The sequence below is a fragment of the Lissotriton helveticus genome, chromosome 4_1, assembly GCF_964261635.1.
Source record: "Lissotriton helveticus chromosome 4_1, aLisHel1.1, whole genome shotgun sequence".
NCBI lineage: Eukaryota > Metazoa > Chordata > Amphibia > Caudata > Salamandridae > Lissotriton > Lissotriton helveticus.
The window spans coordinates 361605878-361622482 of NC_136063.1; the positions used below are offsets into that span (position 1 = coordinate 361605878).

General features: G+C 41.3%; 1 protein-coding gene across 1 annotated transcript in view; it reads right to left on the reverse strand.

The window, feature by feature from the left end:
* PKHD1L1 (PKHD1 like 1) overlaps window positions 1-16605 on the reverse strand; it is a 466042-nt gene that overhangs the window by 371695 nt on the left and 77742 nt on the right. The window contains exons 15-17 of the mRNA XM_078686145.1: window positions 13400-13549; window positions 9597-9721; window positions 678-838 (exon numbers count right to left, since the gene is read on the reverse strand). Coding sequence (XP_078542271.1) covers window positions 678-838; window positions 9597-9721; window positions 13400-13549 — 436 coding nt within the window. The remainder of the gene's footprint in view (window positions 1-677; window positions 839-9596; window positions 9722-13399; window positions 13550-16605) is intronic.

The following is a 16605-nucleotide window of genomic DNA, read 5'->3' on the forward strand; positions in this document are numbered from 1 at the left end:
AAATTCAGCAGTTAGGAAAGCAAAAATGAACCACATTGTTTGTAATTCTGAAGTGTGATTAAAATAAAGATTTCACTAGGATCAAAACAAATAAAGACACTCTACTTAGTGAAGCACAAATGATAAATATCCACACAAAAATCCAATTTCCACACATTATTATTTGTGTGCAATATAATTTTATCAGTGAAACAGTACATATGTGCAAATTTCGTGGTCATTTAAATGAAAAATATGTTGTCAGTAAATGATAGTGCGCTAGCACATGATGCTTTGGTTACATTACAAAATTGCCAGTGTTCATTTAAGCAAGATCCGAAATTGAGTCATAGTTCTAAAATGTTTGTGAAAGCACTGCTATGGAAGATGTTCCAAAAGTCACAATCATGTGCTTTCTTTAGATGGTTGGAGCTGGAGTTGAGGTCATAGACTCACGTACAGTCTTGGATATTAAATGGCTATAAAGAGCCCAAGGGTCTTAGAAACTAAAGGCATGATTTTAATAAATACGCCTATGGTGGGAGTTCAAATCCAAAATGGAGGGTCTGGCTGGACTGGAACATTAAGGGACTGAATGTAAGAGCATTACACTTTGAAAACGTTATGGAATGTGTTTGTTTTAGTAAAACTAATAATACAAAGAGTGTAAATGGGTACTCTACGAGTACAAAACTCACCATTCTGTCCATCACTGGTATCTGTCTGTCCAATGTACATGACATCAACATAGAATGCATGCACAGGATCACTTGGTGACAAATAAATTCCATACACATATTTTGGTACCGAATATGTTGTTTTTATAAGGTCCAGTAGATTTATGCATGTGTATGACCAGCTGCAACACAGTAAGAACAAAGACAGTTGTTTACAGTTAATATATCATACCATTTTTGGGTGCAAAAAGAGTTGAGTATGGGTGTAAGGACAAAGGTCTGCACATTGCAAGCATTGGTGCCTTCATGCTCATTATGATCTTTTGCCGGCATAGTTTGTGACTTTCAGTCAATCACCTTTACTGGTACAGCACAAGCTGGTGAACTCATTTAGCTCAAGTAGGTAAAACCCTTGATTAGTTGTTTGGGACATATGAAATATAGAATTAGGTATCACAAGCAAAGTGTGTCAATACTTTCTATAGAACTAGATTTATCTGATGAAGCAAATTCTATTGTAATGCAAAATGCAGTTATTCACTCTTCGTCTATGTCACCCAATGTAACATACTGAAGAAAAGAGATGATTTTGTATCTATACCTGGTATGAAAAAGCTCTGCATGCATGCAATAACATGGATTTTAATTAAATATGGTGTGTCGTTTGAAATGATACTCACCCATAAGAAATAGGAATTCTTGAGGATTGTCCTTACTACAGAGCATATGGTTCAGCTCAGTGGGATCTGCCACGAGGATGATTCAAAGATCCAAGACTGTCAGTAGCCATAAAAGTGTGACAATAGCTCGCTTTAAACACACCTTACTATATACCACAGGGACCATTGAAGGGCAGTGCTTGTTGGTAAAACAGTCATTAATCTATGTTGCTTTGTAGGTGCTTGTATAATTTTCCCTAAACCAAATAACAATTTTAGGATTTTTTTCACTCTATTTCTTTTGGATGTGTTTTATTCACAGAGACTCTTTGTACTGTGCCTACAACTGTTTGAACTCTATCCAAAGGTCTGGTGTTCTGAGATATTATGGTTTAAATCCATTATCTTCATATACCTGTAAATCAGTGTGTGAGTTGCAGCAGTGTGTGCCAACGATCTAATAGACACACTTAGGCCCTTTAGTGCCACAACTTCTGAAAGATTTTGACTGTAACCAGCTCACATATCAGTATGTGGGACCCTACGTCGTGTGTGAAGTCCATTCGCAGCATTAGTTACTATGGATCGAACACAACATTTGAAGCCAGTTGGTGAACTAATTGGTTATCCTAATTTCTGTTCAGTGCCACTGTCATCAACTGCCAGCTTGCTAGTAGGCTCTGAACTGAAAACCGCCAATTTGACTTTCAACTAGCTCAAACAAAAACACCATTTTTGTAGCATGAAATCACAGCTCACCATTGGGTGGTGGCTTTTTGCAATTCTAATATTTTTTATGAGAATTCATTCCATTTGACTCAAAAGCAATCACTTGTTTCTCAAGCCTCTGAGGTTTATAACTAAGGTAGAAGTGAAACTATGATAAAAGGTAAATGCAATATGGTACTTCATACATTTTTAACTTTCTGGCCGCTAGAGTCATTGAAAACCATTGTCTATAGTAATGTGACTGACATACAAGAGATATGGTGATTGCCAAGGACTTTTCATCTCTGTTGCACAGGATAACATGTCTATAGACTTCAGTGTTATTGTGGATATGATAACACCTTAGTTGAGTAGCAACTTCCTGTTACTTGGTCATAACGTAGCCCCATAAAGTACTGGAGCATTTTGGTGCATTGCTAATTGCAATGTAAAAATAATCACTCTGAATATTGACTTTATTTTGACCCAGAGAAAGATATTCGCATAGTGCTACAGATACGATTTGTGTTGGGGGTTTGAAAACTGTTTAGAGTTATTTCAAGTACTTTATTTTCACATTCACACAGCAGCTTCTGCCTGTTAGAAACACCTCTGAGGTTTTGAGTGATCATGTTCATGACAAGGAGTTCCAACACTCTTTGGAGTGAAATGGAAATGGACGTGAGATCATGTTTAGCATATGAAAATATGACCATTTTCCCTACAGAAGCAGTAATCTAAAGGCTCAGGTATGTCTTAACTCTTGATTGTATCTTTCTGCAGTGCTCGGAGTGCGAGCTAGTGACGCCGGGGATTCCTGATTTGCTTCTCCCAAAGGACATTACTCCTCGTGGTGGAGTGTGCGAGTGCTGCTTAACTGGGAAAAGAGTACTGGACTGGGACTAGGCGTTCTCCGCCCACAGCCTCATCGCGGGACTGCGAGGACCAGCCTTCAGTGCGGCTTGTCATCTGCCGCAGCTGGTCCTCTTCCCGCTTCCGCCTACCGCCTGGATAAATCTCTCAGTTGCTGCTGCCTACCTGCTGTTCTTTCTCCAGTGCTCGGAGTGCGAGCTGGTGACGCCGGGGATTCCTGATTTGCTTCTCCCAAAGGACATTGCTCCTCGCGGCCCCCGCTGCGCAGGAGCCACTCGTGGTGGAGTGTGCGGTGCTGGTTAACTGGGAAAAGAGTACTGGACTGGGACTAGGCGTTCTCCGCCCACAGCCTCATCGCGGGACTGCGAGGACCAGCCTGCAGTGCGGCTTGTCATGTGCCGCAGCTGGTCCTCTTCCCGCTTCCGCCTACCGCCTGGATAAATCTCTCAGTTGCTGCTGCCTACCTGGTGTTCTTTCTGCAGTGCTCGAAGTGCGAGCTGGTGACGCCGGGGATTCCTGATTTGCTTCTCCCAAAGGACATTACTCCTCGCGGCCCCTGCTGTGCAGGAGCCGCTCGTGGTGGAGTGTGCGGGTGCTGGTTAGCTGGGAAAAGAGTACTGGACTGGGACTAGGTGTTCTCCACCCACAGCCTCATCGCGGGACAGCGAGGACCAGCCTGCAGTGCGCCTTGTCATCTGCCGCAGCTGGTCCTCTTCCCGCTTCGGGCCTACCGCGAGCGAAGCCCGGGCAAAGGGCGGGCCGTCTAAGGCCATCCAAGGTCGTACAAGGCCGGGCTGGGCCACCCCCCTGAAAATTGTGATATGGTAATGAGTGTTTATGATTTTTTACTAGTCCGTTAGTTCCCATTATTGATGACCCAGTTATTGTGTTTATATACGTAAGAAGCATCTGATATGTCTCTACGGACTGGAAAGGACAGAAATGTACATCTACGGGGGTGGCCACGGGAACTTTGGATCAATTTTTCAAAAGGGCAACTGTAATTTTAGACAAAGAAATAGCCCTTACCGAGAAACGCTTGTCCCTAGATCTCATAACGGGAAAGCGCTCGTACTTAGGTCAAATTGGTTTGGTGCTCTCTCCCAAAACATCAAGACCATTAGATTCTTCAACTACCCTGGGCCCTAGTACTAGCCTTATCTTGGAAGATACAGATAATGTAGAAGGGTCCCCTATCTTAAATATATCCTCAACTAGCAGGGCTTCTAGTACTGCCAATAATAAGGTTTTAAATTCCCCCTTGCAACATAGTCCGCCCTTAACAGTTAAAAATCAGGGACCACCAGTGAAAACTATACAAAATAAACGGAAAAGAGGGGGTGGCCCTCAGAAGGGTGGTTTGACTAAAATTCAAAAGAAAAATAGTAACATTCCTGTTCTTGACGCCACTCTGCAACCCCATAGCCCACATAGGGCTACTTTGGAGCCCACCTTACACTTCCCTAATTGTGGTATAGACGATGCTGGGTTGCTGGGTAAAATAGAAACACTAGTCAAATCTCTGATGTTACCCTTGTTGGAGCGAACCAGGGTGATAAATTCTAAATTGGACCAGATAGAGAAGCTAGTTAAAGAAAACTCCAGTACGCTGGATAATTTTGCAAAAGGAATGGATAATTCAAAGCACCTGGCTGTCCATCGGCAAGGTGTGGAGATTGGAAATGACCCCAGGGAGGCCCAACAAGCTACCATTGATAAGGCTAACATTCAATCTGGGCAAAAAGACATAGAGAAGCACCCTACACCCAAAAACCTTTTAGGTACCACCAGGGATAAGGGCCTGGTGGTAGGTACGGAGCTGAGAACGCAGCCCATACCGTGCGCCCAAGAAGGGCAGACCAATAAACAGAGAACCTCAGATAGACACGGCGCCGATCAGGGTAGATTAAAGAGAACTACTACCCGTATCGATTTACCACCAGAGGCAGCCCCTTTTGTAAGTGTCCTGTCAGGAGTGCCTGAGCTTCCTATTGGGAAAACTGAAGGGTATTATGAACTAAAAAATAAAGTAGCCTTTTGGCTAAGTAAAAATAGACTGCTTCCACCTAACATCGATGGGAACATTTTAAACGTCAGAAGGGTTGGGTGGTTGGGACATATGACCAAGGATATAGAGGAAGACCTGGTTATAGTGAATTTTAGGGACAAACGGGTGATTCCCGATCTCCAGAGTTGGCACTCTCAGATCGGTGATGGAGGAATAGTCACGTGGGAACTAGGTGATTTTTATCCCAGACCACCACACTGGTCCTTTGAAAGATGTCAAATAGGAAACCCTCAAGTTGGGAGTACCTTAGTTCCTGCATTAAATGGCTGTAATATTCCTACATCAAACAGGTTTGACCTATTCTCAAGCTTAGAAGCGGTCGATTGACTTATTAGTGATACCCTCAGCTTCCCTGTAAAATCTATTTCGATAGGCAATGTGATAGACAAGGCGAACCGAGAAGTACTTTCGCCCTGTGCCGGGATGGACGTTTTAAATTGTGTAGATTCTCCCCCACCAGAAAGAGTCACCCATCAAGAGTGTGAATTGACAAAGTACATCTCCGAAATTAAAACAGCTAAGGCAGGAGATTGTACAACACTTAGTGGACCATATGAAACGGGCGCTATGGTGAGGTTAGAAATCTCAGTATCGAGCATCTCGCCCCGGAATACTATTACCAATACTGAAAAAAAGGAAACATGTCGCCTCATTTTCTGGAATGTGGCAGGATTAAAATCTAAAATAAATATCACATGGGGAAGTATTGTAAATGGGTATGAAATCATGTGCCTACAGGAAACTTGGGTAATAGAGCCTGTGCATATCCCTGGATATAAAACCTTCTTTATATCGGCAGTACAGGGTACACATGGTAGAGCTAAGGGTGGTTTGTGTATGTACATTTCTAACCACCTTAAATATGAGAAAGTTAAATTGCTATCTCATAATAGTTATTATCAGCTGGTGAAGATAGGTATCAATAAGGTCGCCAGTGTAATCATCATAAACTTTTATAACAACATTGTAATGACAGATATTGTTCAGACTATAAAAATGTTGGGCGATGATTTAAGGCACGAAATAGATACAAACTCAAAAGATGAAATGGTCATTTGGGGGGGGGAGTTTAACTGTGCTCTTTGTAAACGGGGCTGACAAGGTATTTGTGGTCTTATGTTGCACCAGGACATTAGCCTCACTCATTTTGAGCATACCACATGTGGGGATTTGTTCAACTAAATTCTGTTTTCTTGTGACTTGGGGTATGTAAATGAAATTGGCCAGATAGGAACCCCCTTTGTCCCTACCTTTATTGGCAGGGGAGGGGCCACTAGAATTGACTTTATACTATGCCCCACCAGGTATGGTGGTCAGATAAAAAAATCCGAGTCCTTTGATGTGGCATTAAGTGATCACCGACCGCTAACTTTGGAGATTGAAAACCCCTTTCGTGATTTAAATAGGGAATGTTCGGTTAGACAGCTAGTCCCAGATGTGATACTCGGAAGGCAAAATGGTTACTCACTTAAATGGAGCAAATTGGTCCCAGAAAAATTCTTGAATAACTTGGTAACTAAATGTATGGAAAGTTTTTTGATTTGTTTGGATGAGCAAGCAGATAGTTTGTCCATAATTAAACATTTTAACTATATTGCATCCTCTATCAGGGAAACTCTCTGGGTTGAGTCAAACAACCGGGGAAAAACAAATAGAAGATGGTTTGATTCAGCATGCACAAAGGCACTTTTAAATCTTACATATTCCCTCCACGAGTATCCTCGTGAGGTTTTATTGGTTAGAGAGCTTAGAAAAACCTATAATGAGGCACTCAAAAATCGGAAACTTGCAATAAAAAGGGATGCTTGGGAATCCCTCTGTGAGGCCTCGCTTTCCAGAGATTCATCCGCTTTCTGGAAAGCGGTAAATGCCCCTTTTCTTTATGATGTTAACAAGGCACGCATAGAAATAGCAATTACTGAGGATGAATGGGTCACCCACTTCTCCAAGCTGTATTGTCCTGTACAAGGGACATATCATCTGACATCTGATATATCTGGAGTAGAAAAGGTTAAGGATATAAATCTGGTTGTAACCTTGAAAGAAGTCATGGTGAGTCTTGGAGCAACTAAGGGTGGAAAAGCGGCAGGCCCAGATGGCATCCCAGCGGATTTATTTAAAGATAATACTGAATATGGGGCCCTATGCTAGTACAATTTTTTAATGCTACCTTTGTGAGGGGTCTAAACGCCTCTTGGTTTACCTCAGCAATCGTCCCAATATTTAAGAAGGGAAATAGGCAAAATTGTGCATGCTATCGACCCATTTCCATTCTTGACGCATCCATAAAGATCCTTGGGAGAGTGATTTTAGGGAGACTCCAAACCTGGGCAGATGAAAATGGGATAATCAGTGATCTGCAATATGGATTCCACAAGGGAGTTGGAACAACAGAACAGGGATTAAATCTATTTATTCTGCACCAAAAATACACTAGGGCAAAGGGAGAACGCATATACTTTACATTTGTTGACTTAACGTCAGCATTCGATTGCGTCTCCCATAGTAAACTTTGGGAAATTTTAGAAAAACTAGGGGTAGATGAAAATATCATTTGCTTTTTAAGAGAACTATATTCTGGTGCCACAGCAGTTGTCCGTTACGGGAAGGACGGAGAATGTACTAATCATTTGGGATAGGCCGTGGAGTACGCCAGGGGTGTGTCCTGGCCCTCTTTTTATTTTTAGTATACATTAACGACCTCGAGAGAATTCTGCTGCAGGAGTGCAGGGACATGCCCATGATAGGTAAAAGAGCAATCCCTGCACTCCTGTATGCAGATGATGCGGTAATAATGGCACGAACACCTATTGCCCTACAGGGTTTGATAACAACTTTTAATAATTTCATGTCAAACCTGGATCTAAAAATAAATTGCACAAAAACGTTCTCCATGAACTGCGGCACAAGGAGTATTAGCCGGAGAAAAACGATGTATATAAATAATAGTCCCCTGGATTCCACTAAAACTTTCCTATTTAGGCATTCTGTTCCATGGCACATAGGCAAGTGCTGTAAAAGCAAGAAGTCTTCTGTTCTCAAAATCAACTATGGCATTAAAAAATTTTATTAAGAAAATGGGTAAAAAACCGATCAGGGAAATTTTAACAATTTTTAATGAGACCTGTATATCAGTTGCTCTCTATGGCTCAGGACTCTGGGGATATGCCAATACAAACTCTATCCAATTAGTGGAAAATATGTTTCTGAGACACATCCTGGCCGTACCTGAGAGTGTCTCGACTTATATCTGCCACAAGGAATTAGGCCAGCCACATAAGAGACACAATCAAAATCCAGCCCATATTACTCTGGCATAGGGTTTGGACAACAAACGAGTGTGTATTAAACTGTGCAATTTTGACGGACGCCTTAAAATTAGAACATGTGGACAGGATCAAATGGCTTCACTATGTGAAATGTTTTCTTGTTGAAATTGATTGCCAAAACTATTTTGATGATCCTCTCTCAATTATTAATGTCCCAAGAAAGATATTGAAAAAACAATGCATGGAGTTCCTCGAAGAGGAAAGAGCAAAGGTAGAAGTAAAGAAAAAGACAGCATTTTTACATCAACTGATATTAACTCAGGACAAACCACAGCCATATTTAACTTTGTATATCTCTAACTATGAAAGATTTGTCCTGACACGCTTTAGGCTGAACATATTTTTTAGACTTTTGAGTTTCCCTGTCATGAACAGTTGGTCTCGTGACTTAGTTATGTGCCCATGCGAGGACTCTGCACCCAATCGGATATTCATATTTTATTTTTCTGCAAATGTTATACATTGCCATGCAGAAATCTGATTGTCCCGATTCTAAAGGAAATGAACTTAAATCGATGTCGCCCAGCATTTTTAGAACTGCAGAGATTAGATACAGTTTTAACTGTTGTAACTATTTCTGAATTTTTTAAAAAAAGTTTTTAAATTAAGAAAATCTATTTGTATGGACGAACTTTAATAGCTTGCTACGAACAAAACTGTCTTTTTGTGATATATTATGTAAGAGATCTTTCTGTAATGATTTTATGTTGTGTACTTTTATGGTTATCGCTGATTAACCGAATAAAGTTATAAATGAATGATTGTATCCCTCTATTGCTTGTCAGACATACCTCCTAAAACGGTATCTTGTTAATCTGCATGTGAATCTAAAAAGAGATTTCTTTGATTAATCATTGTGTAATGTTCGTGGCTCCCTGTCTCAATGTGATGCAATTCAATCACCAACTTGAGGTATGTATGTCAACAATAGGTAAATACCTGGATGATCTTTCTTCGGAGTCTGTTCTTAGCTCTCTTTCTTGTGCCATGCAATCAGTAAGCTGATTATTGGTCATGATAGCACCACACCAAACATGTCGGAGGCATCATAGATATTTTTTATTTGAAGAGAATCTCTTATAGTCAGTTTCACTCTTTAAGTTAACGCTCAACACAAGGTTATTTTGGCAGGTGATGTGCTGTGATGGTATTGGTTTAATATATCACATTTCAAATTGATTTTTGTACTACAAACAGGTATAAATCTGATTCTGAAACCAAATTTGTCTAGGTGCATAACTAAACAATGTACAGTACAAACATCTCACACTGAAACGCAAAAGGTGACTGGGTCATAGTTTACCTATCATCCTGGTGAAAGTTATACTGAAAGTAATCTGTCACGTTCTTAACTGTGGAACTCGTATCTTGATACTGGAAGAACAAACCAATCTGCTGATTCGGGAAGCCTCTGTAAGCCAAACACAGCTGTGCACCAAAACAAAATGAGAGAATAGTACATGAAAATGAGAATTTTGCACTATTCACCTATAGGTTTGTTCATTTATTTTGGAGTTTGATATCGCTTAGATCATATCACCAACTAAACCTTTCAACTTCGTCTGCATGTTTTTTTAAAATTAATTATATATTTATTCAAACATTTCTTTATAGTTATATTATAGTAGCACGTGCAAGCAATTTGGCATATCAAAAATAACATGAATGAAATATATATCGATTGAATTTGTGTTACAAAAGTTGACTGAGGTAGAGTTATCTTGTCTTCTGCCTTTGTTATCTTAGGCGGCATCAAGTAAATTCCAGACACTTCCTAACATCCACACACACTTTTTGAACATTCTGCTCTAGTAGAAAATTGCATGGAAGAGGCAAGAGACGAGTGCATGGGGAGAGTAAAGAGATTTGGTGACACGTGTAACATGTTCCAAATGCAGTAAACTATAAAAGTCTGAACAGGTCTCCAAATTTCAACTACAAGTAACCAACAATGCAGGATGAAATGGCGAACATAATACCAGCCTTTAATAGTTCTCTTTTAACATTCTGATTATTTATAGTAAAGGGATTGGGCGGCATTATAAAAGTACAATGCACAAATGTAAATAAGATGCTTCACACATAAAATGTAGGAGTCGGATGCAGAAGGCTGTGGGGCCAGACCATGAGACAAAGAAGCAGCTAAGGTTGATCAGAAAGAATGCATAAACATAGACATCCGAGTGTTGCTGGGAGAGTCTCATAGTGGCAAGAGTGATTATGCGGGCTTAAAGAAGATTGCAAGAGTTGGAATTAAAAAGGGCAGTTAAAGTTTGGTTTTGGTTTGTCCAGCCGGGTCTATGGTTAAGAGAATTTGTTCAAAATATTGCATTGGTCTTTGTCCTGAAGGGTGTGGGATTCACTGCACGAGGAATTCAGCAAGTGCTAGATGTCTTGGTACAGTTTCTTGTATTTATGTAGAGTTTTTGGATTTTCTTTCAATAATGAACTGTGTCTTATATGTGAAGAGGTTTTTGTGGTGGTGCTTTTGATTAGATTAAAGAGTGAATGAATACCTAACTTTAGGTTTGTTGCCAGGCAGCAGTGGCATTGGTCTTGGTTTGCAAGGTTTGTGTAGAACCTTGTCAGTAAGTCACTCACCTGTGGGTTTGCCACTTCACAGTTCAAAGGGTACCTGGCAAATGCTCTTGTGATGGGAGGTCTTGAGGTATTCAGATAATTTGTTTTAGGACTAAAAGAGTGTGATGTCAGTCTAGACAGACAGTTTTCAACTATACTACAAACACGTTTTGTCCACATGGTTTGGATGAAGCGTGGAGCGTTTAGAGACCTCATAGAAATAAGATTTTATACGTCTTACTTAGACACTACAAGCCACTATTAAACAAATGAAAGACAATTTGCAAATTATGTGTCTGCGTTAGCTAAGCACCAGATGCAATTTTAAAAGTATATTAAATTTTCACATAAGAGGCTGTTATCCAAGAGATTCACTTACAATAGTCTTGTGGCTACTGTTTTTAAATGCATTTTTCTCGGGTAACATGTTTACGTCATAGTTTACTACCTTGATATGCCTAATGAACATCCTGGTTCTGTTTCAGTTGTGGGTGGATTCCTGTGTGCAGATAAAAACTAAAGGCAACTCTGTTTCTTTTCTACCTCCACTGCTGCGAATAGGAAAAACATCGATTTGGGAAGCTGCAGCATTTAAATGCAGCATGAAGCTTTAAAGTATTCATTTGAGTCCAGAAAATATTTGAGTTTAAAAACATTTGAATTCTATTTTGCAAAAATCTAAATATGTTAAATTAAAAAGATGTAGGGCTCTGAAGCGATTTTAGTAATAAAAATTCATTCTATAAAATGGACATCACAAATTAATACAAATGTTCCACTATAGTTATTCAGTATGAGCTAGATTCTTAGTTCCCGTAATTGTGACTTATCAATCAATCAATCGGCAGGTGTAAAGTGCAACACAGTTACCCCTGGGGGTATCTGGGCGCTGGGGTGTGGGGTCTCTGTTGAAAAGCTAGGTCTTGATGAAACAACAGGAAGAAAGAAGAAACAAGCAGGCAAAGGCAAAACAGAGGGCAGAAAAATTATCGAGCCGAAAAGGCAAAACAGAGGGCAGATAAACAAGCAGAAAAGGCAAAACAGAGGGCAGAAAAATGAGCAGAGAAGGCAAGCTGCGCGAGAAATGAGCAGAGGAGGCACAAACAGAGGGCAGCAGATAGACAGGCAGCAGAGGGCAAGCTGGACTGGAGAACTGTTGCGGGGGATCTGGCAGGAGGACGTGCTCAATAGGGCCGCACTGCAGCCTCCATTAATTAAGTCCTGGGGGAGGGCAGGGAGCTGGGTGGGGGGAGGAGGGAAACAACAGGAGGATGGAAAAGTGCGGGAAGGGGGAAGAAACAAGCAGAAAAGGCAAAACAGTGGGCAGAAAAATGAACAGAGAAGGCAAACTGAGAAAGAAAAGAGCAGAGGAGGCACAAACAGAAGGCAGCAGATAGACAGGCAGCAGAGGGTTGAGGGAAAGCTGGACACGAGAACTGTTGCAGGGGGAGATGGCACGAGGACCTGCTCAATGGGGTCGCACTGCAGCCTCCATTAATTAAGTCCTGGGGGGAGGGCAGGGAGATGGGTTGGGGGAGGAGGGAAACAACGGGAGGATACAAAAGGGCGGGAAGAGGGAAGAAAAGAGCAGAAAAAGCCAAAATAGAGGGCAGAAAAGGCAAAACAAAGGGCAGAAAAATGAAAAGTAAGGTGAAAACAGAGCAGAAGTGGGCAAAACAGAGGGCAGAAAAATTAGCAGAAAAGGCAAACAGAGCAAGAAACGAGCAGAGGAAGCACACACAGAGGGCAGCAGGTAGACAGACAGTATAGGGTAGTGTACTGCAGGGAAGCCGGACAGGAGAACTGTCGTGGGGAAGCTGGCACAAGGACTTGCTCAATGGGGTCGCTCTGTGGCAAAAACAAATACTTACTTCCATTTGCAAGTCACAAAACTCCATTACGCATGTGTAGATGTTTTATGCGTTTAATACCTGAAATGTATGCATGACCTACAAAGTCAGAAGTTTCACTTTTACTATTTTCCTGAGCACCTAATCTCAAATCAAATAAATCAGACATACGGGGTAAAGATATTGCACCTTGGAAATTAGTTATTGCTTTTTTCTTTAGTCTTTAATGTTCATTGAAAAAGACAACCAGGACGCATTGCATATCTACTTTAAGTTTCCAGTATGGCCAGAGATGCCAGTTCCCTAATGTGACGTCACTTCCGTAATATGTCATAGTGTGAAATTATGCTGCATGAGGCAAAAGCCATCACTGCGTTTCTGGAGCAGAAGAAAGTCTGATTAACAGCAGGCAGACACAACATACGTTCTGAAAAGTTGGAAGTGAAAAAGGCATATAATTAAGAGAACAAAAGCTCTGAATCGAGATAAAATATACCGTATGAACTAAGGTGCACTGTAGGTAATCTGGTGAAAACATCCTGCAAACCAAATCAAAAGCATACTCCCAAGTTGTATTAACGAAATGGGTATTAATATTATCATAAAGAAGTTTACTACACAGTGACCCACTGACACAAAGGAATGTTTTACTAAACGAGCAGTTTAGTACACGCACCTTGTTAGTAGAAGTCAACGAGAGGTGACCGTAGGGCTGTCCTCCTGGCCTAAGATCCTCAGCAGTAAACAGCACGTTAGGATTCTTCAGGGTATAGCGACCGCAAAAGGCTTCAATTTCAGTGGTCCTCTGTCCTCTGGCGCCACCTCCCTGCAAGGGTAGTCGAGGCATTACATTACATTGCAAATAGTGCACCTTGTTGCGTTCTGCACTCACTATCATCATCAGGTCGAGACGAGCAGCAGTACTAGAAGTAGTAGTGGCAGCAGTAAAATTACTAGCAGTAGTGGTTGTAGCACAAGGAGGAGCAGTAGCATAATTAATAGTAATAGCAGTAGTATATGCAGTAGTGATAGAAGCAGCAGTAGAAGTAGCAGTTGTAGTATTCGTAGTCGTAGGAACAGTAGTAGTATTACAAGTAGTAGTAGCAGTATAATGGAACTAACAATTGAACAAGTAGTAGTAGTATTTGTAGGACAGGGAGGAGCAGTTGCAGAAGTTGTGGTAGTGGTAGCAGTAGTATGTTTTTTTGTAATGTATTTATTGAGCTTTAATAAGTAACATCAAGCATGAAATACACAATCATGACAGACGCATATACGCATTCTCTTGATACATGTGCATCTTTTACAGAGTTGTGTTGCACAATACATTGTAGATCATTACTTTGTGATGTTCAGTCTTGAACCTGGAATAAAAGAGGTACAGTACAGAGAAAAGTACATTATGTCCGCACCTCTGAGAGGTATCTCCTCAGCAGATTCCATCATACAACAATGGGCAAAATACAGTCATGGATTAAAACCATGATCTCTTGACTTGGTAAGAGTATTCTGCATCATTCAGAAACTCTGTCCATCACCACCCCCCTTTTCCAAAATCGATTTTATCCACACTATGTGTGGGAGGGTATATTCAGACGTGAGTCCCTTGCTCATTGCACCATCAGGATTCAAGCAAACCGGGCCGAAGAAGGCTGTGATGCCAGAAACCGGTCCCCGGGAGCTTGTTTCCTTCCCAGTATAAGAATTGGCTTGGTAGTTTGGTTTGCCCTGTTCCCATCATGCACTGGGACAGGAACAGACTAATTTGCATATAGCCAGGTTCTGAGCTGGGATGGTGCAGTGAGCTAAAAAACGGTGATGGATTAAAACCATGATCTCTTGACTTGGTAAGAGTATTCTGCATCATTCAGAAACTCTGTCCATCACCACCCCCCTTTTCCAAAATCAAAATACAGTCATAACTTATTCAATAACCCAATCTCTTGTGCCAATTGCCATACCGAATAGCACCTTACATTTATCATTCTTTCTTATTTTGAACGGTACTACTGCCATGTCTCCGATCGCCTATTTATATCTGTTACGTCTATTGGATGAGATAATAGGTAGCATTTGAAAGGGCCCCATATATCTTTAGGGCGTAAAGCCATGGGGAGTAGTTTGGCATAATTGGTCAGCTCTTCATGCCAATATATTAAATCAGTAATTCAGTCTTTAAATTTAGGAGCCCTCCCTCGTCCCCATTTACACGCACAGAATGTCACTGCCACAGAGTCACTCTTTCCACACAACCACAGTGTGTTCACGGTCAAGAATGGGAAACTGTTGTCTCTTTATTTGGGTCATTCTTTCTTTTGTCTCCTCTAGGCAAGAACAGTCCAAACAAGGTGGTACAACAGATAATATATGTATTATAGGTTGACACTTTTACTAGGTCTTCCCTTGTGATAGATGTAAAATTATATTAGGTCCTGAAGAATCGCAGAACAATTGCAAAAGCGAGAAACATGTCGACCTCACAGAACGCATTGTAGTCCTCGATCGTGATACGGAACCTTAATTTCTGGCGATCATAGGCTACCCACTGGTTTTAACATATAGCATGGGAACCACCAGAATAAATTGATCTCCGGTACCTCGTGCTATATTTTAACGCACCCACCTACACTATCCACCCTCCACCTGGCCCCTCACTTGCACTTCACCCACAGGCTGTTGGAAAAAAGATCTCCGATAAAGAGCCCCTCATAGAGGTGAGCCCGTTGGACATTGCACCGCATGCCCAATGAGGAGCAACGGCCGATGATGAAGCATGACACTCGCAAGAGTGTGTGAGGCCATTAATTCCAACTAATGGGATGCCCAGGGTAGCCCTCCACTGAGCACTACCCTCTTATTAATTTTCTTCCCCTACTGACCATACCACTCTCCTTTTATCTGTAGGAACAACCGAGTCCCTTTTGTTAGTCATTGTTACTCGGGGCTCTGACTCTGGTTGGACCTTCCATTCTCCCTTTTTGGAATGGTAATCTGATCCATCTCCTTTTACCCCTTCTTTGCTACATGTTCAGTCTTGAACCTGGAATAAAAGAGGTACAGTACAGAGAAAAGTACATTATGTCCGCACCTCTGAGAGGTATCTCCTCAGCAGATTCCATCATACAACAATGGCAAAATACAGTCATAACTTATTCAATAACCCAATCTCTTGTGCCAATTGCCATACCGAATAGCACCTTACATTTATCATTCTTTCTTATTTTGAACGGTACTACTGTCATGTCTCCGATCGCCTATTTATATCTGTTACGTCTACTGGATGAGATAATAGGTAGCATTTGAAAGGGCCCCATATATCTTTAGGGCGTGAAGCCATGGGGAGTAGTTTGGCATAATTGGTCAGCTCTTCGTGCCAATATATTAAATCAGTAATTCAGTCTTTAAATTTAGGAGCCCTCCCTCGTCCCCATTTACACGCCACTTGGTATCTGGCCATCAATAATGCCAGAGCAACATATGTGCAAGATGGTTTGTCTATGAGTTCAGTATAACCCAGCAGCACCAGTAGTGGGGTCATTACAATGGTCACTGAAGTCATCTGCTCCAAAGCCACAAAGATTTGTCACCAGTATTCATGTACACGGGCGCAGCTTCACGCTAAATGGAGAATGTCGGCCCCCTCCATATCACATCTATCACATCTATCTGTATCTCACAGTTTGTATTTGTGCATATTGGCTGGTGTGTGGTATAGGCTGTGCAAGAATTTAAAATGTATATTCCGCAGTTTGCTACTTGCTGACACCTGTTCCATCTGCTGGCAGCAGTATGTCCACTGCTCATCTAATATCTCGCTCCCAAGTTCCGGCTTACATTGTGTGCGGGCATGGTGTGTTGTGTATGTATGGCATGATAAAGTGT